The 24,224-nt window shown below is 37.2% G+C and overlaps 1 protein-coding gene across 4 annotated transcripts in view; it reads left to right on the forward strand.

The window, feature by feature from the left end:
* LRMDA (leucine rich melanocyte differentiation associated) overlaps positions 1 to 24,224 on the forward strand; it is a 666,943-nt gene that overhangs the window by 403,372 nt on the left and 239,347 nt on the right. For all 4 annotated transcript variants that reach the window (XM_062001285.1, XM_062001282.1, XM_062001283.1 and 1 more), the window contains one exon: positions 1,213 to 1,339. In XM_062001285.1, the coding sequence (XP_061857269.1) occupies positions 1,213 to 1,339 (127 nt within the window). The remainder of the gene's footprint in view (positions 1 to 1,212; positions 1,340 to 24,224) is intronic.

The raw sequence follows: 24,224 nt of genomic DNA on the forward strand, positions 1-24,224 counted from the left end.
AGTTTTCTACTACTTTGATTTCTTTCTCACGGTGCGAGAAGGAGTTGGTGAGATTAGGAGTCTCTCTGACTGACTGGAGTTCTATGCAAAGCTTCTAGGCATGGGGAACACTATCAATCACATTTCTACCCCTTGCCAAGAAAAGTCTGGCACTTCCCTCGCTTTGCAACGTCTGCTTCACATTTGGTTGACTAGATGTAGATAACATATACTTGAGGTGGTTATGTGTTTTGATTTGTGATGGTTGTGTGCCTTACTTTGTCTCTGATCTGCGATGTTCTCTACCTCTGCAAGCAAGAGCCGACGGGGTTTTGGGGTTTTTTTTAAGACTAAAAAGCTGCTGTTCTCTGAGCAAAAAGGATAAACAAAATCTAGTACTGATAGAACCAAATAAGAACTTTGAATTCTTGAAATACTTTTGTATAAAATAGTCTCTCCCAATGTGCTTCTGCATTTTATCATGAGCTGGGATCCATATGCCACGAGGACACCTTGTCTCTCTGACGGGACCAAAAGTGGAATTCTCCTTCCAAATGATGACTGTGTCAAAATGCAGTCCAGGAAAGCAGAAACCTGGAATAGCTCCCCATGCTTTCTCTTGACAAATTTGTTTAATGTGAAGAGTTTTGAATGCTGACATACATGCCTTTCAAGATATAAGGTGGTGTTTTAGGATATATAGCAGCAGATAAATTACACTCCTCCCTGATTTGCTGTTCACATGTCTCTAATTCTGCTGATCATTGTGTTTGTAGGGAAATATAGCAAGAATCTGAAGAAATGTTGGCAAATGAATGTCTTCCAAGAATTCTTTCAGACCAGCTAGTTGTCTCAATTTGGTTTTCCCCTGCCCCGTGGGATGGCATCTTTGGAATCACTCAAAAGTCCTTTTTCTAAACTGGCACTTGAAAACAATTTCCTGTTTATTCTTTTTCTGGGTAGACACCTCACTAATACCTATAGAGGCCACAAGTGCCCATGGTGTTCATTGTCTTATTTGTGTGGTTTATCCAGTATTAAATTACTATAGGCAGCTCAGAACAAGTGAAAGTAAAGCAAGTGGCATAATTTTTACATAAGCTACATTTCACAGAAAGGTCAACAGAGAGAAGAAACAAAAGCCAGTGCTGTTTGTTGCTGTTAATTGTTATTTAGTCTGTGACCATGCCTTCAATACTGGATTTTAACTGTGTGCATTTTGCTCTTTGTCAGGTATTTTGTCCTTCACAAACTGACAAACCTGAAGTTTCTCGATACGCGGAAAGTAACCAGAAGGGAGAGAGAGGAAGCCTTGGTAAGAGGTGCCTTCATGAAAGTGGTGAAGCCCAAGGATGCTAAGGTAGGAGAGTTAATGGAAGAAGTAACAACAATTGTGATGCATTAATGCTGTTCTAAAGTAACTCCAAAAACTTGTCTTCATCTTTCACTAAAGTAGCAGGCTGCTCAGGGAGGGCGTGGAAGCTCCTTCTTGGGTTTCCAAACCCGCCTGGACACATTGCTGTGCCCCCTGATTGAGGGGAACATGCTTTAGCAGGGGCTTGGGCTGGATGAGCTCTGCAGAGCCCTTCCAACTCCCACCATTCTGGGATTCGGTGAAAACCTTTCAGATGAAAGAACTGGCAAACGTGGTCAGGCGGAAGACAAAAACCTTTGCAATTTCTGTGTGGTTTAATAGCAAACTTTACCGTTAGGTCTGGTTAGTGGGCTATGGTTACGTTATCAGATTTCTGGTTTCCAACCTCTGCTTCCTATAACAAAGTAACTAATATGTGTCACTGAGCTTGAAAGAATATTTTTACCCTGTCTGAAGATATCTAGCAACTGTGTGATATGCTTTTGTGAAAGAATGCAATTTTTCTGACAAGCTGTCCCCTGCCTTGTACGTTGAACACAAACGTCTGTCGCAGTGCTCGCACTTACGGTGCTTCTTGACTTCTGGTGAAGGAGCTGATCTTCATTTTATATGGTGTTACTTAATGTGGTATCCTGCTAATAAGGACTGACAACATCAGAGGGACCATTTCTGTAATCTGAGCTCTTGGTACTGTTCACCATCGAGTCTGGGCATATTGTACCCAGCTATTTCAGACAGGATATGACTGTGAATTCTTCAGTTCACCTTCTTTTCCCATTGTTGATCAACAATAACAGCAATCTGAACTCCAGAATGTTTTAGTGCTGCAGATCTTTCTTCAAACCCTGCTCAAGTTTTCAGCCTACTTGCTTTCTGTTTGCAGTTCTGTTCTCTGAAATATACCATCAATAATTTATTGCAGATTTCCAATAATGCTGAATAATAATGGAACAGTTATGGAAATGCACTGTTTGGTAGCACAGCAGTGTTGCTAGATAAATGCATTATCACAGGTACAATTGCAGTGCACAACAAATTAATTCAGATTGATTCATTTGTAACTACTAAAATGTTAATGGTTCTGATACAAGCCCAGCTTTGATATATTGTCTACCACTGCCTTTACTTATTCCAGCTTCATAGATGTAATAAATGAAATAGCTTGTTTCTAAGCTGTTGTAGATATCTTATTCACAGCAAACCAGTTATGATGAATCTGACCAAAGAGCTGAAATGTGTTAGATACAGCAAATGTATCTTGTCATAATTCCTCATGTCTAATCAGATTTTGGAGCTGCTGAAGAGGGCTTTTTAAAACTTTTTATCAGCAATTAGATTTTTTTCATTTAAGGGTCTGCTTTTTGAATTCAAACCAACTTAATAGATTAAGGGAGGAAAAAAGTGTATTTCCTAAATCTGAAGTTCCTTTTTCCTGGATGAAACCTCTTTTTAATTCAATAGCAGAGGGTAAATTACTTCACAAATGTCGGGATAACATGTTTATCTTTAATATCTGTAATTGAACCTCTTGTATAGTTTTGAATTATTTACCCACTAAGTCTTATCATAAAACATACATTTATTCCAGCAAATTTTCTGTTGTTATTGCCATACTAAAGTGTTTTTTTTTTTTCTTCTTTATAAGTGATTTGGTACAAATTGCTGATAATAAAATCCTTGCAAATACTTTTTATGGCATGAATTAATGCTTCTTAAGGTGCTACAAAATTACCCTCATCATACAGCATTATATACATATTACAGAAGTGGCTAATTTAAAATATTACATTGGATGCAGAACAGGTATTATAAACCTCCTAAAATTGTTTTGAATTTGTTCTTGTTTTCTAGGATAGGCTTACTTATAATATGCACACACACAAGATCCTTTAATGTCTGAGAACACTCACAGAGCCCTCTCTGCATGTATGTTTGCAGATATGTCTATATGTGTAGCTATTTCTAGCTATACTCAAAGACTATAAGAAGCAGCATTCCTCTATATATCACAAGGAGGATGTGTCCAGTAATGGTATCTTCCAGTTCTATCCTATGTTATATACTGAATTAATTCTTAGTTATTTTTCATGCTGCCTTTATTCTTCAGGCTTCAGGTTTCCTCAATCTTGTGCTCTCTGTCTGTTCATCAGTTCTTCTCCCATGTAGTTGACATTTTTGACCACCTTCTGCCAGATTTAACAGGCAGCGAGTGGTGATACATTCCAAGCTTCCTGAAACCAGTTAGAAGGGAATACACCTTGATCCAAATGAAGAGGAAGGCTTCACCACATCCAGTGCTGGTCATCGGGAGAACTCTTGCCAGAGTTAGTGATATAAAGTGACCCTGATGATAGCGAATTTCCTTCAGAAATGGCTTTTTCCTTTGCCTTAATGTTGTAGCCGCTGTCAGCCTCCTCTTGCCAGGAATGGAGTTGGAGTGATTAGTGTTTCTGTTGGTGAATGCCACATGCAAATGTTGTTCTGCCAGATGTAGTAACAACAGTGAGCCTATCAGACTTACCTTTTCAGAAAAAACCCCACAACCCCCAAATCCTGAGCTAACTGGGGTGTTTTTCCCCATTATGATAAGCAGGAGATGGTATGGCTTATTCAGCACAAAAAGCAGACTGATGATCTAAAGAGGCTGTGATATGGGGAGTTGTTTTCATTTTAGTCTTGACATGAAATACTTGGGAGAGCAAAATACCCTACCAAGAAAAAAAATACACAAAATGAGAATAAAAGCAAGAAATTTCCATCTGACTAGCTTGTGTTTACTCAAATGCAGAAGTATCTAGCAATCACCAGTCATCACTAAGTCATAAATATTTTATTTGGTATAAATTTTTTTTTACTTTCATTTTCCCCCATTTTATTTCTTTTCTTTTAACAGAACACTGAGCTTTCTTGTGCTTTGCTTCATTTCATCCTTTGTTTAAAATGCATCTGTTTGTGATGTGACTGTCTTGTGGAAAGATGCAGTCGTTTATTAGAAAACAGTTTAATGTTACAAAGCGATGTTCCATCTTGCTCCATGAGAGAGCTAAACTTCATTATTCTGTGATGTTTATGTTTTCTTTTGTCAAAATATTGAACATTGTATCATGCCTGATTTTAATAAAGATTGGGTAAGCCTGACTGGATAAGAGGCATTGAGCCAGATGAGGAAGCCTTGTTTAATGACCAGACCATGACCTCATTTCACTGGCGTAAGTGTAGATAAAAGTGGAAGATGCCTGTCCAGTGTGAAGTGTGTTTCTGAGCATGACAGCACTTCACATCAGAAAGACAGCTCAAGAATACGGCAGTCAAAATTACTTAATTATGTCCCAGCTTTGTAATTATTCATCCCTGCTTCTACAAAGAGTACAGTTGGCGTTTCTCGACGTAATTATTTAAAGCTGTACCCTCCTTTGGTTTATAGGTATAGGAATTGTGCTTCCAAATCTTTCATCTTTAAAACTTAGAGCTGCAAAACAATGAGATTTGAGAATCCATTTTAAGATTCCATATTGCCCGTTGCATATGACATAAACAAAAGGAAATTAGGATGTGGCAAAGCACGAGGTAGTTTAATACTCTGAAGATCTATATTTATAGTCATTTAATCTTGATGATAAAATGTGAATATATCCCTTCTATCTAAAGAGCGCTGCTATGAGTAGATACACCCTCTTGTAAGTTTCTTTAAATATTTGATTAATTGCTTAATACTGGCCCAATGCACTTGCTTTTATAAAATTCATATATTTCATAGTATCTTGCAACCCCTCTGCCCAACAACTATTTTCTAGCTTACTGTATTTTTAAAGTGAATTCTTTATCAGTTATAATTAGAGTAGTAACAGCCAGCAGTGTGCTTTTCGTCACATGTAACAGTCTTGTAGCTTAAAAGACCAAATCATCTGTGAGAACCCATGCTTATACTTCCAAGTAACTGACTTTATATCGTGTGGAGTTATTCTGCTTCCTTGCAACTTTACCAAGAACATCATCTCCAGTGGGTATAAAGGAAACTCTGTATAACAAAAGATGGCAGCATAGGTGTTCTGATTTTTTTCCACCTTGGATGCGTTGTTTTCAGCACAAGTTATAATTATGAAACCTGACATAGCATTTCTTCTCTGATGAACTAAACTGGAGACACTTAAGCAGCAAGACAAGTCTAATATCTGTGTTTTGTGTAATAAGTGTATGTGATTTTTGCTCACACTGTTACATGGAGGGTAGAGGGAGATTATTTTATTACAATAGGATAGCGAACATTTAGGCAGCAAAGCTTAAGTAGTGAGGTGGTCTAAATCTGCAGTGTTGTTTTTGGACTGTTGTCAGTATTCTTGTGTTTAAGCTCACAGGATAAGTTCATTGTAGAAGTGACAAATGATGATATATGCTTTTTCAAACTCAATTAAAATGACATGAGGCATAAGGAGTCATTTTAGTAATTTTTGTCCTTAACTATTTTAACAGGAATCACGATTCTCTTAAATAGATATATCCTGTCTACTCCTGAGTATGTACACAGGGCATTTTTGCTAATGAATCTCATGGACCTTTTTGTCCCCTACCTAAATTAGTAAAATGGGACTGGTTTTAAAAAAGAAATAAAAGATGACAGAATAATCTTTTGAGAACCTCTACATTGCTCAGAATTCCTTTTTCCTTTTACCAGCACCATTGAGCAGAGATCTTGGCTTATGAACTTACAGTATTTGAAGTAGATACAGAGCAAAGGGCTTTTAAAGTGTAAAGAATCATTGTGTCAATGAACTGCAAGCTAGTAAGAACCTCTTTGAGACAGCTTCTACATAATAGGGTTTCTTATCATCCAGATGTCAAGGTTTCACACACGAAAACAGAACAATGTCACGAAATGAAGACTCCAGCCTAGACTGTGGTGCAGAAAATAACATTGACTTCAAAGACATTATAGGAGTCATGCTACTGTTTGACACACTGAAGTATCTATTTTGCTCTTTGGAAAGTTTAAATATTTTAGGCAAGAGTCCATGATGTGACTGGATCATAGTTCTCTAATGACTCAACAAAATAAGGAATACAGACTAATTAGGGGGGAGAGCAGGGAGGGAAAGAGGCCAGAATTTCTATTTGTACATTATGAATACATTAATAATTTGACAGTTTAGAAGACAATTTTGCTGAGTAGGATCTGCCAGATAGAAGAGTGCTACTTGCTTAGAACTAAACTGACAGAGGCAGTTCAGGCATTTCATCCCAAGCAAATCCCCTGATTCAAACAAATGGAAGTAAACATACCTATGCAAAAGATTTATGAAATAGTTGTGTGTGAAGAACATCTGCATATTCTTTTCTAAACTGGTAGATTTTACTTATTTTCTTAATTATCAGACCTGTGCAAGTGATAAGAGGCTTAAGTGTACGACTGGAAAGTTATATGCTAGACTAATAAGCAGAAAGCTGTTAGTTTATCAAACGGATAATGAAGTTGTGCAGAAGGTACCAGTGAGACACTGGAGTGTGATATGTGGACCTGTGAACATACAATTACAGTATATAAGGATACAGGTCAACAAGCACTGCTCTTGTAGTTTGGATCTTGCCTAATATATAACCTCTGGATTAAATAATTCTGTAATTAGCAATATATGAAAGCTTTTATTACATTTCCCATGATTTTATATGTGTATATATGTATCTCACATGAAATGTGCAGATGAATGTGAGCCATAGACTTAATTCTTTGGTTCAAGTTATTGTGTGATAGATCCCACTGTCTTTGCATATGATCAGTAGAGACCAGCTGTACGTGCTGCACACCCTGTTGTCCTAGTGAAGAAATTAAACAGTAAATTTGTTCTGGCTGATCTGGAATTTGTGCATTATGTGAGGGAAGCTCTTGTTTCTGGAAAAGCTGAAATAAATAATAGGATCTAGAGCAGTCTGCTAAGGCCAGTTGGTAAAGAGTTGCCTTCAAAGTACTTGCAAGAGCAATGGCATTAAAACAAATTGAAAGGGCAGGCTTGGGAAAAAGCAGCCAATAGATAGAAGGGTCAGTATTCAAAAGGGAATCCAAAGACAGTTGTTAGAGGAAAGCTGAAGATAGGGATCTGAGCTACAAAGGGCTTGGAATTAAGAAACTTGTAAGCAATACTTGAATCTGGACGCTAAGACATTTAAAGGGAGTTGATTGTGTTGTTTTTGCTGTATTTTGTGTCTACATGTGTGCTAGGTCTGATGATTAGAGAGAAAGAACCTCAATCAGTAAATGAGAGAAAACCAGTTTAAACAGTGGCGACTAAGCTGTAAATATGCAGCTATTGAAATAGCAGCTGTCTTTGCTTGGCCTGCTGTAATTCCAGCTGTCAAGAAGGAAGAATAGACACATGTATCGTGTGTTAGGGTAGGGAAAAGACTCCTTGTTGCTGTTTTGTTCTTGTGGTGGTAATTCTTGAGAAACTGATCTGTATTAAGTTCTTTGGGAAGGTGGTGTGTGGACTACGTTTCGGTATCGGTTTGCTGTTGAAGATACAGTGTGGAAGATGATGTCTCCTTCCTAAACTGATTCTTTAAACATTAACTTTTTAAACATTTTTTTTGAAGTATATGATTGTCATGAAGCCAACATCCTTTTAGCCAGTAACGATCCCAGTGCACTTTTCAGATAGGATGGGGTGTTACTCCTGAAGCCCTGGCCTGATTCCAATTCAGGTAATTACATTCTGCCTCCATGAATTTCTCTGCACTCTCAATTTACTAAAGCATTCTTCTCCACCTTCTGCCCTAAACTGTTATGTAGTGTTGCAGTGTGCTAGTTAACCAGCTGCTGCTTTGCACCTGAAGGTGTCTGTCTTTCAGCAGCAGTGAGCGAATTGATCCCTTTGTAAGACTTATTTAATATTTGGGAAGCACTGGGAGGTTCTCGGATGAATGGCGATAGGCACTGTATATTATTAACACATCCATTTAATTGAAGAAGCTAACCTGACAACTTGTTTATTACTGCTGTTATTGTATTTCTTAGGGGTTTTTTCCTCATTCATGGGTTCAGAACTATGGAAACTTCAATTAGTAGATGCTGCAAGCATCTGGTCTGGCTTTTGTCTTGTGATCAGGCTATTCAATCCACTTAACGCAAAGCCGTTCAGCAGGATGTGATGCTGTGATATCAGACAGTAGGGGCAAGAATCATGATTGGTTTCAATTCCCAATGGATCGATATGGCTAGAATGATATAAGTTTTGCTTGTTTTTCTTGTGGAAACAGAAGCACTGTACAAGCAGAGCTCACTGCACTCTTACTGAAGTTCCTCTCTTCAGAGGACTAGATTTCACCATCAGAGGACACCACTGTTAGGCACAGGAGTTGCTAATATGTTGCATTTCGTAAAAAAAGAAAAAAATATGGCATTGGCAAAAGTTTGGGTCAACTTATGTCTATTTTTTTGTTCCTCTAGCTGGTTCTTTATTTTTTCCCTCCTGGACTTCGAGGCACTGTGTGTCTCTTTTACGCTTAGTCACGTTGATGAATTATTCCCATTGAAATAACGGTCTTAAGTGTGATGATTAGAGTATGTATTGTTTCTTAGCCATGAAACAAAGATCCAATTACTAAATATTCTGTACTTTTTAATGAAAGCTACTTGTCACAGCAAAATTTCTGAGAGATCTGTGGTGAACCACCGCTATCAAAAGGTCTACTTGTCATTTTGTAAATGTGGAGCACCTGGTTCAAAAGTTGGAAAAAACTGTCATGGCTGAGTTGTTTCTTGCTTGTTTTGGTGATAATTGGATATCATAGTTTTCTCATCAAGCTCTGCAGTGTATATGTATGCTGTGTTAATATCTGGCTTCACTGGCCCACTGAAAGGTCACTAGTTCTTGGAAACAAACATGCTTACAAGGGCTACTGTGATTGAAGACAAAATGATTTGTTCTTGTGATCTTCTCAGTAATGCACCTTGCATGTACCTAAGGGAAAACGTGCTGTCAGGAAGATCATGACATGAACAGACTCGTATTTGAATCATAGAATGGTAGGGATTGGAAGGGACCTTTAGAGATCATCTGGTCCAATCCCTAGATGATCAATTGATTGACATTAACTTAAGCAAGTTCATTGGTATTTTCCCTGGCAGAGGTTACACCAAATGACTCTTAGAAAGGTGATTCTCACATACAAAGCAACAGCATGTGAATTTCCAAATATTTGGTTTTATATCATCCTGTCACAATTATGACATTGCTTTCACATCAGCTTATGTTGCCACACAGTTTTAAGTAAAGTGTTTTGAAGAAGGAAAAAAAAACCCCAAGACTTGTAGGGTTTTAGATAGTAAGATTTGTTTAATTGAACATCCATGAAATGAATAAGTGCAAGTCACATTCTATAGATTATTGTAGGTGTTGTCATTATATCTCTGTGTACTCTTGTGGTTTTCAATAGTCTCTTATCCTGCTGGTCAATCTTGGATTTCAATGCTGGAAATCTTCCCTCAGTGTTTACAGGGCAATTTTTCTGCATTTCATGATACTTTTCTATGTTGTAAATTTCCTCCTAAATTCCTGCCTTCTTCCCCTCTCCTTGATTCTTAGGAAACACAGAAGCTGAACAGAATGTATTTATTTGAAGCATTTTTCCAGATCTTTGTAATTCAAATGACTATTTTTCTTCTTTTCTTCTTCGAAGTGCTACTTTCCTTTATTCATCTAAATCTTTCAAGAAACTTTCTGTTATTATGTAGTTGACAGCTTTGTGGTAGTGAGGTTTCTATATTCAGACCAAGGAAATAAATAGACAAATAAGAAATAGAGTGCCTTCAGCATGTCAAATTATTATTCCCCTAGTACTCTTTATTTTTTTTGCCATTACCAAAATGGTTTTCATTGCACAATGATATTTTTAATGATATCTGTGATAAAATCCACTTCTGTAGAACCAGGGACTACCTTATTATCTCCCATGTATTTCCTTTTGACGTCAGTGGGATTGTGGTGGAACAGTCTACAGCAGTCTGCAGACTACAGGTGTAGGTGTGAAGACCGAAATAATATCAGGGATAAAGGACCATGTTTTTGTCATATAAAATGTGATTCCAGCACATCATGTAATATCACCTTATGAAATGAATGCTAGATTGTTTTTTATGTTGCCCTATCAAATTAGATGGATGGAATTAGAGGACAGGGACAAAAGGGAAGGTAAAATGAATGCACTTGGTTTTGTCAGATATGTCTAATCAATTTGGAAACAATGCAACCACCTAAATATGGCAAACTAGAGCCACTTCAGATACAGGAGATTGCCGTAGGGATGACAGAGAAGGATATATGGAGATGCAAGCTTTTCTGGAGCCACCATGAAAGGCTGAGCCCAGACAGTGTTGAGTGGCTAAAATGGCAGTAGAAGCTTGTGCTTAGGCAGCTGAGTTCTGCCTTTCCTGTTGCCCTAAAAGAGAGACTGTGTGCTGCAAAATATTAACAGGTTGAGAACACCAGAGCATTATAATAATAACAATAATCCTCCTCCACACTAACGTCAGGCAGAGTGTGGTCCAAAAGGCACATAGGGCTTGTGGTGATGAGGTCATCTCCTAAAAGCTCAAGCCTATCAGTCATTCTCTCTTCATTAATGTCTAAGAACATGACCAATTTGTAGATGGTTTATGAGTTATTTCAGGAAAAAGAGTTATGAATTTGTTTTGAGAGAAGGATTAACGTTTCTCCCCTCGTCTCCACCCTGATCAGAAATGTATAGGCCAAAGGGATATTTTGTAAGAAATCCTGAACTTTTTTGCCTAATAAGTTTCTAAAACTGCTCCTTTGTCAAAGAAAAAGGGTGCAGCACAGATTCATCTGCTCCCTTAAAATCATTTGGAACATACAGATTCTGATTCCAATTCCTGAACGTTAGTTGAAGCTGATGCTAACCTCAACATGTTAAAGTAGAGGGAGAGTAATTTGACTGAATTCAGTGCATGGTTGTATAAAACAGTGTTACTTATAACTTGTCCTAATCAGGATGGCCATGGAAAATCTTACCCAGTTTTGAATGAAGCAACAGACTTTCAATTGGCTTTAGGGTCAGTGGAATGGTCTTTATACAGTTTCCCCACCTGGAATCTTCATTGATCTAGGTGAAAGACATACATTTATCCTTGTCCATGCACCCTTTAAGAAACTGTTTTAGCCTGTTAAGAAATCACATGTTGTAATTTCTTTGAAATTTGATTTTTCTTTTCCTTTAAAATATTTTCCTGTCCACTTCCAGACCAGTTTTTTAACTGTCCTGAAAACCTTGACTGAAAAGCATTTTTCTCTTCTTGCAGACAGTGGAGCTGACATAAAACATTTGAGACTTGGTGACTTTGGTTGCACATTCTTGTTCCAGGGTGAAATGAGGGATTCATTGTGTGGATAAAAAGCCCCAAACTATTTGTGACTGAGGATTGGGGTTTTGTTTGAATGAATTAGTGAGAGAAGAAAGCTTTTGCAGTAAACTGTTGTCCTAATTTATCTTTATTATTCACAACATCCAAGGACAAAATGTTGATAGGAAAATATACAAATTGTAATTAACTCTGCCATTAGGAACTTCTCTGATAAATACAGAAAAATTCAATCATGATTCAAAAATGGCATTTCTTTAAACCCTCTTCTGTGAATGATCTATTTTGGAGCCAGGGTTTCTTGTCAGTTTAGCGGGCTTGGAATCTGTCCTGAAGTTATGTGCATTTCATTTTTAAGTGCATTTAAGGTATGTTTCAGTTTTGATGTATCAAATGTAATTTTATTAAAGTGCCTAGGAAATACATGTGCATGATCCCAAAGATGGTCATTTCTCTTTCAACCTTGGTGGGGCTTGAAAAACCTCAGCCATTCTTTTTTTTGGAAAAGAACCTGTGGGATATTTGCTCAATGATTAAATTACAATTGCCTCTGAGTTTCTAATTTATGAGCTTGAAGCAGAAGCAGCTGAAGTTTTCTGTTATGTCAATACAGCAAACCATCCTCCAACATCTGGCAAGTTTCGTTGGGAAATGTATAATTTGAGTTAAAATAAGAAGTAAATTCAGGATTGAGAAATTAAGGCTTTTTTTTTTCTTCCCACATTGTAAGACTAAATATACAACTTTTTTCACATAACGGTTACAAACAGTTCACTGTGTAGGCCAAATGCTCTCTAATGCAGTAAAATTAAGAAATAATATGCTCTGAAAGTGATTTATGAGTGTGGTTAAACTGCCAGATTTACAAAGAAATAGTTCAGATCTTGGGAAGCCTCAGGAGTCACGTCAAAAATGAATTTGACCATGATTTAAACTGCTACTTTTCTTACATGACATTTAATATGTGTACTTTGGAGGCCCATATGTCTTTAATAAAATAGCATTAAGTTTTAAATATGATATGAATGCAGTCAGTTTCTAAATTCATAACCTTTTCCACAACTCCAAAATGCTAACCAATAAGGGAGTCATACATGCAATAAAACATAAACCTTAGAAAATAGTTTTTTATTAGAATGGTTAGACAGTTGGCAGCTGTGTTGTAATATAATAAATACGTGCAGCCAATGTGGGTTTATCAGTCTTTGTTTACACTGTAAGCAACTGGGACCAGACAACTAATTATAACCGAGGCCCGAAGGTCATGGAAAGTATATTTTGTCCAGTGATGTATACTTGCTAGGTGAACCTTCTAATGCTAAGGAAAGTGATTTATTAAATTAGAAGCACTATAGTACACTTCCCAGTTGAATTTGTCTGAGAAGATAATGTTTATTAGGGAGTCAGATGCTCAAAGACTGTCTGAAGTACTAAGCAGTTAAAAAATGATGAAAAGACATACACAGTTTACAGAGGATTCCAATGTTTAGCAAATAGTGGCCAAAAGAGCTCAGAGTTTCATGAAAACAGAAATACAGGAGTCTGCTGAAATTTGTACTCAGTAACAAAGGAATGTTAGCTTATATTTGAGAGCTCCTTCTTTGCATCTTATTAGTTTTGTTAAAATATAAGGTCATTTTCTGAAAGAGAAGCTAGCCCACAGCAAAACCAGCTTTCTAGATAGCCTGAGTTTTTATGCAGAGCGACAGATTCTGGTTTGTTTCATAAGTTAGCCCTTCATTCAGCATGCATAGAATAGTCCTGCAAGCCTGATCACATATTCCAGATAGTCTGACGTTCTAATGAAAGCTGTTGAAATGGTGCAGGAGTTGAGAGAAGACAGATTTTCTGTGTCCTCTGAAGAGTGTGTGTGCACATGGGGGATAAAAACTTGGTTGTGGTATGTTTTTTCCTCCAAAATGCTGTCAATTCTTTGATTTCTGGTTAGTGTGGTTCTAGAAAAATGGCAAAAAAGTAAATGAAAAACATCTGCATTGAGAGATGTTACAAAGCATATATTCAAATGCTAATCTGTAGTCCTCCAGAATTCTGGGTCCCCTAGAGCATCCAGAAAGTTGTTAACAGCGTGTAATCCAGCTCAGTGTGAGTGCATCTTTACTCTGTTAGACAAATCTTTACATAATACAAATCATTCCTACCTATAAAAGCATAAATATGTTATTGTTCTCAACAGGCAATTTAATGCAGCTATAGGGAGGAGAAGAAGAGAAAAGAAGATTACAAGCTAGCTGATCATGCTTTTATTTCTCTTAAATCTCTCCGCGTTTCTCTGTGGTTGGACTTGTTTAACCGTTGTACACAACTGGGCTGTCTGTATGATTTGGAAAGCAAATCAGCCTAAATAGGAAGTTTCAGTGGGTGTAGTTTTTGAGGGGATTTGATGCATTTATCACAAATATACGTTTTACCCCAGAAGCAGTGCTGAACCTGTAATCTTTCTTTTTTCTCTTGTAATTCTTTTGAAGACTTTGTAGAAAGCTCATTTATACTTCCCACCCAGTTGTGCAGCTTTAGCTGCAGAAGAGCTAGTAAAGTTAATTATTTTCTGGAGGGTTTCATCAAAGAAGACTATTACTGTGAACACATAGAGAAAGTATGTGAATGAGGAAGAAAACTGTTTTATTGAAATGATTCACAACTCTCTCTAGTCATTCAGTGGAGTCAGGATCCTGCTCCAGTGGTATCATGTCAATGTGACTGAGTTTAACTGGTAATTCTTGTAAGCAAGGAGGTCGATCCACTCTAGCAAAAGCCCACAGATTGTTCTTGTCTTTTATTACTGCATTCTGCTATTATTTTGCTGCCAGATTGTGGCTTGTGACTCTCATTGTCAAGTTTTGCATCTACGGTTACGCTCTTTGCATTGCTTTCATTGTTTTCCACTAAGCATGTGTCATTAGGGTGTTGTGTGGGTACTACCAAAGCACCAACAATTGCAAAGTCATGTAAAATGTTCAGAAATGAATCAGCAGTCAGCCTATTATTATTGTCAGTTGCCAATAGAAAATGTGAACTAAATGTTGGTTTTAAATTGAAAGGTGGAGGTACTAACACCAGACAACTAGTCTCTCCAGGAAAAAGAATGGAGTTTTAGAGGCAATGAACGTTCCTGTTCTTCCTGTACTTGTCAAGGCCATCAAGCAGGTTCCTGAAGAAAGTGTACATAGTTCTGTGGAAAAAGAGCATTCCTGAGTTTGAAACAGGATGTCAGTTGCACATTTTGCAATTAGCTACAGGTCAAGTCCATTGGATTGTTGAACATAAAGCATAAAATATTTGTGCTGCTGAGTCTTAGAGCTCTTCTTGGAGAGCCTGTTCACTTTGCATGCATTTTGGCAGGAGTTTTGTGCTTTGTTTCATGTTGGGTATTGTTCCAGAGAGGCCTAACAGGCCACAATATGAATCCATCGCCCGGGGTCTGCTCAAATTTATAACTATGTTGCTTTTGTAAAATGTCCCCCAGCTTTTCCCTTCTTCCTATGTGATGATTTTTCATATCTTTATGGTCTGAATAAGACTCCACAGTGCTATTTACCTCTAAATAATGAGTTGAAGATGTGTTGAATTTTGGGTGATGGAATGCTATAAAAGGTCTAGACAAAGGCACTGCATGTGTGACACAAATTTCTTCGTTCATATGAAGGGAACCTTTGAATCCACTCCAAAGGAGTATGCTGTGTCAAAGTGAGCAAGAGAAACAAATGTAGAGGTGTGCTACGTCAAATGGTCTTGTTAACCCATCTGCATGGGTGGTTCTAGTTTCAAAACAACTAAACCATCATTATTTAAATATAGAGATATATTGCACTGGCAAGGCTTTCAGAAGCAGCTATACATGTAATTTGCTGATAGGAGGACTTTGGATTTTATTGTTCATCTCTGACAGTAGGGAATTGTTACTAGGTGAGAAAATTATTCAGATTGTGAATAGGAAAATATCTTTCAATTGAGTTGTACATGTAGTGGGACAGAATGATGCATGGCTTCTCAGTCAAGGGCACACCTAGCTTTCTGGGAACCATTGCTGCAAGGCCACTGACAGTTGCAAAGTAAGGAAAACAAAAGATTAGAATGGGTTTTAGTTTTGAACGTGAATCTAGAGATGTTATTTTTCATAGCAGCTCCTCCATTTCAAGGCAACAGCAACATAACTTTTAGGTCTTTTTCTCCTCTTCTATGTTTACCACTCTCTCTGGAGAGAACTTCTGAAGAACTCTTGTTTATGTGAAGTGCTTTTTTTTCTCTGCCCTCTCTGCCACCTCCTCCCAAGCAGAAATGAATAGATATGTTGTTGGTAGAGAACTCACTTGATTTGTCCTCTTGAGGTCATATTTTGGCAAGTGGGAAGTCTATTTTGTGATTTGACAAACCCCTAGTGGAATATGGTTTGGCTTGTATAAACTGCTGTACACAGAGCCAGTGGTTGTCTTGTCCTTTACAGCCTCGTCTCCTACCTTCTGCCCAGAATTCAGGGGAAACCAACGATCGTTGCCTGAGGCTGTGTCATAGCAGGACTACTGAAAATTTATGGAGCTCTAATTAAACCTAAAATGCACTAATTCAAGCCCTATAAATCTTGTGTAATACTGGCACAGTGAAGTTAACAGGAGGACTGGTGTGGTCTGGGTGAACAAGGCGCGTGGCTAATATTCTTTGCAGTTTATTCTGCATCTGGGAAGCAATTATGTTGCAATCCAGACTGCCCAGTAATCCCAAAGAAGGTTCAGGGAAGTTAACAGCAAGTTTATTTTCAGTCAGGGGATGTTGAAATGTTGTATGTAGATAGACCAGTTACTGTAAATTTGAGAAATCTGATTTTTTGCAGGGCTTATATGTGAAGAAAAAGTTGAACTGAAGATTTTTCCTATGCTATAGTTACCTGAATATGTGTGTGTCTGAATATACCTGTGTCTGCTGAGAAGTCTTTTAAAGCCCTGTGTCAGATCAGCTTTTTGTGTGAAGTCTTTATAAATATTTATATAGCCCTACAGAGGAAGAGTCAATCCATTAGAATGCTTTAGGCTAAGATTAGCACTCATGAAGCCTATTTAGCCAGATATGAGTTTACTTTATTTAATAACATTAAAGAGATAATAAAAGAAAGCTTCTTTATCAGATACTGGTAAGATCCATGAAAGAGGTTTATTAATGTCTAACTATCAAATTATACTTGCCTCAGAATTCATGGAAGTAGGAGAGTAATTGCCTATTTGATTTGAGTCAGATGAGCATATTTGTTAGTGTTGAAGATGCTTCCCATGTGTGCAGACCCTTGATGGGGTCATCAACAGCCAGCCCTGCTTTCTTGACTCACATTTTGTGGAGCAATGCTGGTCTGAGATTATATGGCAGCTAATGTTGGGTCTTCCTTCTGAAATATATCCTAATCCTGATTTTTATGACCTCTGTGAAGAGATATCTTGAGATTCAGAGTTGCCTCATGCAGATGTTTACAAATTAATGAATATTTGCCACAGACAGCTTGCACACAGTAGAAGTGGAGTGAACCAGCCTCAAGGTAGGGATATTGGAAGCTATAGGTCTGCTGGTGGCCCAACACTGCTAGCAGGCTGAAGATGCCTTGTATTGCTGTGAGCTTTGAGGAAAAAGAAATGGAAAGGTAAATTTTTGCATAGTACAGATCTCTGGCAACACTGGAGACAAATCTCCCAGGCAGAAGCATAACTTCATGGTTATTCTTGCAGACTTATATAAAGAATAAATATACTTTGAGTACAGTCACATACACCACATAAGAGACACCGACCTTTGTGTGTATGGATGTCTATTTACAGTTCCCATGCACCACAGACCTCTGAAACAACCATTTCCTTTAATGTTGTATATATTTATTATCCCTGAATCTCTGGTATGTTTTCAGAATGTTACAGTATTCTCGTGGCAGTAATATAAATGAGAAGGTTGGAGCTCCTGAAACCATCATATACTCATATTTTAAGTGTACCCTTGAGCTGAGGATTATGCAGCCTAGAAAGCAGTTCTTGCTCTTCCTTTGTCTCTTCCCCTCCAGCTATGTCTAGAACACGTTGGTCCCAAATTCCTTCTGTGCCACTCAGAGAAAAAGGCTTTGAGAGAGAGTTGTTGTAATGTGAATCTTCATTCCTTCTAATTACTGTGTCTGAAACAAGAATTGATGAGTGGAGTTCCTCATTTCAGAGCCACTCCCACTACATACGTTGGGTTTTTTTCTTTGGCAGAAAGATATTCAGGTTTCCTTTTCTATCTTCCTCTACCTGCCCTTGCTTCCCAAAGTGGGGCAGATTTGACTCTCATAGAAATGACAGGATTTGGAATCAGTTTAAAGATAATAGAGGGCACAATCACAGTACTTTGATAGAGCAAGAAAATGCAATAATAATGCAACATTTCCTTTTTTTATCACTCACAACACTTCAGGTCAGTTTGCTTTCTGCTGTGCCTCCCTTTTGCCAGCCCCATAAGAAGTAGTGCAGGCTACATTAGAAAAGCCTCTCTTTTCAAGAATAACTTTTTCCCTGCTTAATGTGCTTGTTGCAGCCCTAAGAATATCAATGCTGTAGACTGTTTCAATTGCATAAATTTGACTTTTTTTATGAACCTCCTGCAGATAATTCTGCAACTAACTACAAATTTCATAATTGACTCTTAGTTCCTTTTTTTTCAATCCATTAACTGGTCTTTTTCATTGATACTCAATTCTCTAAAATTACTCCAGGAAAGAAGTCTCAAAGTAGCAAATGTAGGATTTTAGCTTTTATTTACCTTAATGTCATTTTCTGAACACTTCTGAAGCTACTGTGGTACAATCAGACCTCCAGGTTCTTCCAGGTGAAGAAAGAGAGCTTTTATTTCTCTGTTTCTCTCTCTTTTTTTTACTGACAATTTAGCTTGTAAAGAGGACGTTTGCTGGTTTTTGTTGCCTTAGATGTGCACTTTTGTGGGGAAAGAGTAGACTAGAATGGTAGCAACTGCTCTTGAGAAGTGAGAACAGGCTTGTGGCTGTGGAGAGGAAGTGACTTGGAAAATCTGAGCAGTAAGACCACCGTCCCTTTTGGTTAAAAATAACTAGAAGTTGTTTTGAGCAGCAATGATAGAGAAGTATTGTAAATAAAAACCTGGCAAAACACACAGAGAAGGCAAGACTGTGTGTTAACTGGATGAATGAAGCTAGAAGTGTAAAGCAACTGATATTTGTTTGTCTTGTTAGATCAGAGAATTGCATCATATTGAGTTAAGAAAGTATCAGATAATGCAAATGTTTCCATCACAGAGAAGTTGCACAGAAGGAAAGCTCTCTCTGACAACTTCTTAGCACAATTCATTTAAAGGAGCGTTATCATTCCTGACCATTTCAACACTTGAAATACACCAAGTTAACACATGTTTATGAATGTTAATAGATACTAGTTTAGTTAACAACTGCTCTCTTTTGAAGAACTGTGGCCCCGGGTCCAGGCAGCTGGTGATCATAACTTTTCAAGCACTTCTGTGTGAATTTAGTCCTGTCTAGTATTGAAACCTCTTTAAGTTCTGTTTAAAATACAGTGTTTCTGTGTAAGCATCATTCATCCAAAGTGAACACAATTTTAATTGAAACCCCACAACTGTTGTGTTTTATCACTACATTTCTCTGAAATTTAACTTTCACATATCATCTCAAAGATAACAAGAGGTCACACAGCCACCACTGTGTCCACAGATTAGTTGCATTTGAAGAGCTGAGTCGTGTTTTTGGTATAAATCACAGGGAATGGCCCATTATGAACACCTTGTAAAATTCAAAAGGCTTTATGATTGTTAATAGCTTCTGCGATAGTGATTTACTGGCTAATTTGAGACAAAATATGTTGCAGTGCAAGCTAAGAGAATGTGTTATCCTATCTGCATAAATAATAGTATGTTATTGGTTGTGCACTTCAGAAGCACGTGGAATGTCTATTACCTTATATCTTCCGAGTACATTTGACATTTCAACTTTTACTTATGACTTAAATCAATGTGGTTAGTGACAAACTGTAAAGTTGAGTCATGCATTAATTTTTTGTGTCCCTGCATGTTATCCATCACTGTACTAACCTGTGAACTAAATGTAAGTTGTAACAGTGATGATCACTCTGTAACTGCAATTTATTCAATTGAAGACCATCTTATTAGTGTAAAAATAGTTTGAAGCGACATTTTTATAATGACTGTGATAAAATTTTGATGTATCCTAAATGTGTGCAATGTAAGACATTTATAATGGCCCCAAGTGTGATATTAACACGGCCTTATAATGCACGTAAAAAGAGATCAGTTAGTTTTGATTATATTACCAAGTATAAGTTAGATTCCCTTTTGGAGTTAAAGCATTGCCGACTGGTTCTGACTGTCAAAAATAGTGGAATTTCAAGAGGTTTAAATGAAATCACATCTATTGTGATGTATCAGGCAGGTAGCACTGCAAAGCAGAGTTACTCAGTTCATCCATGTGAGCATCGATGTCACAATCTCCCTCCTCTGTACATGTGGGGTCTTCTCAGACACCATGTCCTACATGGACAAAAACCTCGAGTTGTAGCTGCCACATCAGCTCAGTTCTCAGCTTTTCTGTTAAAAGCACAATGTTCAAGAAATGAACAGATATGAATACTGTCAATAATGTGGATGTTGGTCTCTGAAGAGTGTTGTAATGGGATCTTGCCCGCTACGGATCTGGTAATAGATTCCAAACGATAGATCAAAAGATAAAAGGATGACTATCCCATCATCCTGTGTGGACTCTTTAATGGGATTTTCAACTTTTAAAGTTGTTTTAATCGTTATCTAAAAATATTTATGTCTTTGTAAATACCAGCAAGAACTGAATTTCTCACACGAGCTGAAGTGATTGGCCTTTGTAGCAAGCTTCTCTGAAAGATATGAAGGGAAAGAATGATATCAAGCCCTTCCAGTTCCAAGAAGCTCATATCATTGCATGCCTCTGGATCTGCTGAAAGCTTTGCAAAACTCTGCACAATCTTAGGAAAAGATTCAAAGTTTCTTTATAATCTTCAGATTTTAAGAATAAATGCCCCTCCTGCCTGGCATTAAAAGCAAAGAGATGCCCTAGTGAACGTGGACATCACTGACACATGATTTTTCCCTTGGAATGACATTACTACATTAGTGTTTCTTTTTAACCCTTCACGTGTGTCACTTTTCCTAACCATTTCTTTAGTGAGCTGCTTATCTTCCATAAAGTCACCTTTTTCAGGGAATTTCCCTCATGGTTAAGTTTTGTTAAAGTAACCAAGTACAGAATTCCTTGTGTTACCCTGAAATTCACCTGTATTTGATAACCCAGTAATAACAGGCTATTTTTATTTCTTTATAAGGTGGTGAAATAATGAATCATAATAACTGTTTAAAGAGATGGTGCTGGATTTTTGGATTCTGTATCCTTTAGATAAATCACTTTGCCTTTAGAGAGGTTGAATACCAATTTTCTTGAATAATAAAGACTTTGTGGTGGCCTTTGAAATAGTTATGTTGGAAGAAAAAAAATGACATGCAAAATTCTACTGGAAATAGTGGTTATTGAAAGATAACAATGTGTTTGCTGTACATAGTGAAGATTGCAAAAAATCACCTGCTTGTTGGGTGGCTTTGTTGTAAGAGTGTATTTCTCAATGATGATTCTCTCATCATAAAATTCATAATAGCTGCGCCAGTCATTCAAACAATTGTGTGACTGAATCCTTTCAGAGTTGATGGTGGTTATGGATGAGGTTTGCTAAATGTCAAAAGAAACTAGCATTTTGGCATAACAAAAGGTTCATTTTTATTTCTATTGACATTCTAGGTGTCAAGTTCTTTGCTTTATTTACATCTCATGACAATATTTTAAGCGTTCATTTTGTTTAACCATATTAAAAACATTAAAAGTACATCACAGACTGACAAATAATAGTTTGTCTGTGGCTTTCTTTGCGGTGCAAACCTCATAGTCTCTTTGTGATGTTAGGTAAGGTATCTGGAGGTAATACTTCTCAGTTGAAGAGCTATTGTTCATCAGAAGACTTATTCTAGGATGATTATTGTAGAAAATAATTTCCTATAAACCTTTCTGTAAGTCCCTTGAGCAAAACCCACTGTGCCTGTTACAGGCAGTCTGTCTTATCTGGTAATGGTCTTGGTAAACTGTGATGGGTCACTGGCAATGTGTGGATGTTTGATGGGAGTCAGCTTCCAGATTTAATATTCTGCTTCTGTCTGCCAGGGTATGTGAGTAGTCTGAATTCCTTCTCAGGAGAGAAATAATTACATTTACTTTCCCAATTAAGATCAGACTGCAGAGTAGCAATTGGCTTCAGAAAAAAGCCTCCTATTATTCCAGCTAGAAATTACTCTCAGTGGCCAGGTCTTGGCAGTTCATTGTGCATCACTATTTTTGGAAGGACCTGCTGCCCCCTCCTAGTACAGGATGGAAAGTTTTGTGCCTAGTTTAATACATTTGTAGTTATGCTTGTCAAGCATTCAGTTATTTCCCTCATTCAAAAGCTTTGTATGTACCAAGAAAGGATTTTGAGCTGAAACACCTCACATCCCTTGTCCCAAACCCAAATCTCTGCCTAACTCATTACTGAAAAGTGAATGCAAAACCTGAATGATTTGTTTGTATGGAGACAACTGTAGAGAAAATGTCTGTGAATATTAGTGTTTCTGGAAGAATTAGCTGTCATAAATAACTAAAACACATATGGTGAAGAGAGTAGCTCAAATATAATGTAAAATCTGATATAAATAAGGTAAGCATTTACAGATACGTATTACTAAGGAATATAATAAAAAAGATGCTAGTGTTGAGACAGAAAACCATTAACATGATACTGTTCCTCAAAGTTTATAGGAAAATAAAAGTAAAAGGTAATTTTTACCAAGGAAAGATACAGAAGTTGTGTTAAATTGTTGTGGGCTTTTTATCAGAAGATTTGTATTAACTTCCCACCTCATCTCAGTAAAAGAATAATCGTTCCATAGGTAAGAAATAACCACTGCATGGCTCTTCAGACTTTCATCAGCTAAATGAGGTAGCTACCTAACATTTAAAGACAGAGGAAAAGGAGTATGAAAAAAAGTAAACTATAAGTCTTTCAGTATAGAAGGTCAAATTGGTAAGTGCATCCTTTTAACCACAAATAGAATGCTAATGTATGTTTTGTATTAACTTTATGCTAAGCAAAATTGCCATGTGTAGCAGGAGGAAACATCTACAGGCTGCTAAATGTATTTTCCCCTTTTATCAGGCAAAGAGGGAAAATGTCTGTCTTTTGGATGCAGTAAACAAACCCAAAACTTCACAGTTCCAGCAATGAAGCCCAATTTGGTCCATACTACACAAAAACTCCAGTAATTTAAGAATAATTCAACTCACATGTATTTTTTTGCTATCCTTTTATCTCAGGTATCTCTGTCCACATATCAGAAGAAGCTGGATTGCAGCATCAGTTTAATTTCTTGTTAGACCAGCTTCCAGTGAAATATTTTTGTATGTATCTCTTTGTGTGCTTTTCAACTTTTGATTCAGACAAGGTAGGTTGTAACTTTCTATGTAGGATCAAGGTCTACATGTAATGCACCATTAAATGATCTCGTTCTAATTAGTTGAACAAACCTGAATGCCACTGAATCGTATATTTTTCTGAGCAGCAGTAGTTTTGACTTCTAAATGCAAGTCTGTTTCTTTGGATCTGTACTACACAAATACCTTTGAGTGCTGATGTCTTACCGGTTGAAATGTGGACTACAAACAGTAACGAATATTTGTGACTTGAAACAGCAGCCACATTCCTGTGACAAAACAGTATTCTTTTAAGTCTTCTTCTATTTCAGTGAGTCAGTGTTGTGTTAGTGTTCAAATGCCTACAGTCTTTTTTAGAGATTCCCAAGTCAGAGCAGCCTAAAACTTAATCAGGGTATGACTGACAAGACCTATGATTTATGAAGAGAGCAGCATACGAAGGAAATAAATTCTTAACAACACATTCTCCCTTTGACTGTTTACCTTACAGATACAATTTTGAAGGTAGTTACTTTATTTCTTAAATCTCTGAAGATGAGTAGAGATTCAAGTAGAATAAATTCTATCTATCTATATGTATAATCCCAGTTTGAAACATAACCTCCTCTGGTTAAAAAGGCAGAGTATGAGTGGTGCTGAGTACCTGGTTTTGAAGTGGAAGCTTCAACTTCTACAGGAAATCTGCACATTTTTTTTTCCTATATGTTTGAGACTGTTGTTACCTCTGAAAAAATACTGCTTATACTCTGTACACATGCAGGAACTGTGAAGAATTCATTTTATGTTGCTACTGTTCAACTCTGATGCATCAGTATTGCTGGGAGATGTGGAATGGTTACTGAGAATTTCTGCATTTGTGAATAGGTGACAAGACACCTGGAATCTACATAGCTATCCAGATGTGTTATTTACATTTTGAAGATGCATGCTACCTTTATGAT

This window comes from Colius striatus, chromosome 8 (genome assembly GCF_028858725.1).
Source record: "Colius striatus isolate bColStr4 chromosome 8, bColStr4.1.hap1, whole genome shotgun sequence".
In the NCBI taxonomy this organism is placed as follows: domain Eukaryota; kingdom Metazoa; phylum Chordata; class Aves; order Coliiformes; family Coliidae; genus Colius; species Colius striatus.